General features: G+C 47.8%; 1 protein-coding gene across 1 annotated transcript; it reads left to right on the top strand.

Annotated features, from left to right (window-relative positions):
- Nucleotides 1–441: 441 nt before the first annotated feature.
- LOC105564961 lies at nt 442–1,113 on the top strand (the record flags this gene model as incomplete). Its single annotated transcript, XM_012017757.1, has 1 exon — nt 442–1,113. A coding segment is annotated over exon 1 (672 nt), but the record flags the coding sequence as incomplete, so codon positions are not given.
- Nucleotides 1,114–1,362: the final 249 nt, after the last annotated feature.

Raw genomic sequence — 1,362 nt, 5'->3', positions numbered from 1 at the left:
AGGGGAGGGAAAGGAGGAGGAAGGGGAATTTGGACAGAGGAAGGGAGGAGAAGATTTAGGGAATACTGTGGGAGGAGAGAAGAGGAAGGGGGAACGGTTGGGGAGGAGTGGGAGAGAATAAAGAAAAGAGTAGGTGAAGCAGTGAAAAGGGTAGAAAAGGAGTTGGGAGGGGAAGGGAGGAAGAAAGGATGGTGGGATGAAGAATGTAAAGAGAGGAAAGAGGAAGCTAAAAGGGAACTGAGGGAATGGAAAAGAAGAGGGGGAGATGGAGAGAGATACAGGAAAAGTAGAGGTGAGTTCAGAAGAGTGTGCGAGGAAAAGAAAAAGAAGGAAAGGGAAAAATGGGAGAAGGAGATAGAAGGGATTAGAACGGAAAGGCAGGTATGGGAGGTGATTAGAAGGGAAAGAGGGGGAAGAAGGGGAATAAAGAAGGGAATTAAAATGGAGGAATGGGAAGGGTATTTTAAAGAAATGTTAGGAGGGGTGGATTGGAGGGTTAGGGGAAAGGGGGAAAGAAGAAAAAGAGAGGAGGAGGAGGAAGAGGAAATAAGCAGGGAGGAGATGGAGGGGGCAATAAGAAGATTGAAGGACAGGAAAGCAGCAGGAGGAGATGGGATAGTAAACGAAGTTTGGAAATACGGGGGAGAAGAGGTGAGGAGTTGGTTATGGGAAATATGTAAGAGGGTGTGGAAGGGTGTGGGTTGGCCGGAGGAATGGAGGGAGGGGGTGATAGTGCCGATATGGAAAAAAGGAAAAGGAAAGAAGGGGGAGGACTACAGAGGGGTAACGCTGACACAGACAGCATACAAGGTATATGCAATGATTGTAGAGAATAGGCTGAGGAAGGAAGTGGAAAGAAAGGGGATGTTGCCGCCGAGTCAAGCAAGGTTTAGGGAGGGCAGAGGGACAGTGGGTCAAATATACGGATTGAACAATATGATTAATAAGAAGACTGAAGAGAAAGATGGGAAGATGGTGGTGATGTTCATGGACCTGAAAGCGGCATTTGACTCGGTAAATAGAGAGATTTTAGTAGAAAGTATGAGGAAAAGGGGGGTAAGAGAAGGATTAATAGAAAGATGCGAAGAGATACTGAGGGAGACGGAATGTAAGGTAAGGGTAGAGGAGAAGGAGAGGAGGAGTTTTTGGACAGGAAGGGGAGTAAGGCAGGGGTGTCCGCTGAGCCCACGAGGAACTGGAGAGAGAAGGATGGGGGGGGGGGTAAAAGTGGGAGGAAGGAAAGTATGGACGTTGGAATACGCGGATGATGTAGCAGTGGTGGCAGAGAATGAGGGGGGAATGAGGAGGATGATAAAAAGGTTGGAGGAATATATGGAGGAGAAGGGGTTAGAGGTGAATGTT

This window comes from Vollenhovia emeryi, unplaced genomic scaffold, assembly GCF_000949405.1.
Source record: "Vollenhovia emeryi isolate VEMERY1.0 unplaced genomic scaffold, V.emery_V1.0 DF943753.1, whole genome shotgun sequence".
NCBI lineage: Eukaryota > Metazoa > Arthropoda > Insecta > Hymenoptera > Formicidae > Vollenhovia > Vollenhovia emeryi.
Note: the sequence above shows the minus strand (reverse complement) of the source record. Positions and strands in the feature narration are given on the sequence as shown.